At 40.1% G+C, this 723-nt stretch overlaps 1 protein-coding gene across 1 annotated transcript in view; it reads left to right on the top strand.

Moving 5' to 3' along the window:
- The window catches only part of kcnh6a (potassium voltage-gated channel, subfamily H (eag-related), member 6a), a gene marked incomplete at both ends in the record, with an annotated part of 19,227 nt that continues 18,504 nt past the window's right edge, over window positions 1-723 (top strand). Inside the window, one exon of the mRNA XM_083677673.1 lies at window positions 1-76. Within this exon, the coding sequence (XP_083533799.1) occupies window positions 1-76 (76 nt within the window). The remainder of the gene's footprint in view (window positions 77-723) is intronic.

A 723-nucleotide genomic window follows, 5' to 3' on the forward strand; every position in this document is an offset into this window, starting at 1 on the left:
ATGCCTGTGAGACGCGGTCATGTAGCGCTCCAGAACACCTATCTAGACACCATCATCCGAAAATTCGATGGACTAAGTAAGTGGGCACACTTTGTATAATTGTCACTGATATTATCACTATTCATACTGTATTTTGGCCTTTGAGAGTGTGTTGAGACTTGCAGTCTTATGAAAGAAATAAAGTCCACAGCAAATGTAAACGATTTGACTGATTAGAAATTGAACTAATTTGAACTAATTGTAAATTGCATAGAGTAGCCTATTTAAATGCCAATGCCTGCAGTGATCCTTGAGGGGTTTTCTATTTTCTAATAGAAAATAAACATCACTGTTCCAGTAATCAATTAAATGCTTTGAAGTTGATGTTGTTGCATGAAGTCACATGTTGCATTATGTTATGTTGCATGACCCCGCATGTTCCATGTTCAGTCCTTCCTGTTCTCGGCCAGAGTCAGACCGATGAATCCTCATAGAAACAATACATTCATGCTTCACTGTGATAGCACACCACTGTGCTCCACTTAACTGTTACAGGGACAAAAGCCTCCAGCCTCCCAATATGATATTTTATCCCCCAGGCCCTGTCTGTCATTGAACCTTTGTCCATAGTGTCAAGTTGGACTACCCCTGCACACAAACACCAGTGTTTCTTCCCAACATAGAGCAGCTATTGAGCCATTGTGTAAAAAGAAAACAAAGTGTGGTTTGAACAATGTATCTGAC

The sequence above is a fragment of the Argentina silus genome (genome assembly GCF_951799395.1).
Source record: "Argentina silus genome assembly, chromosome: 9".
Lineage (NCBI taxonomy): Eukaryota > Metazoa > Chordata > Actinopteri > Argentiniformes > Argentinidae > Argentina > Argentina silus.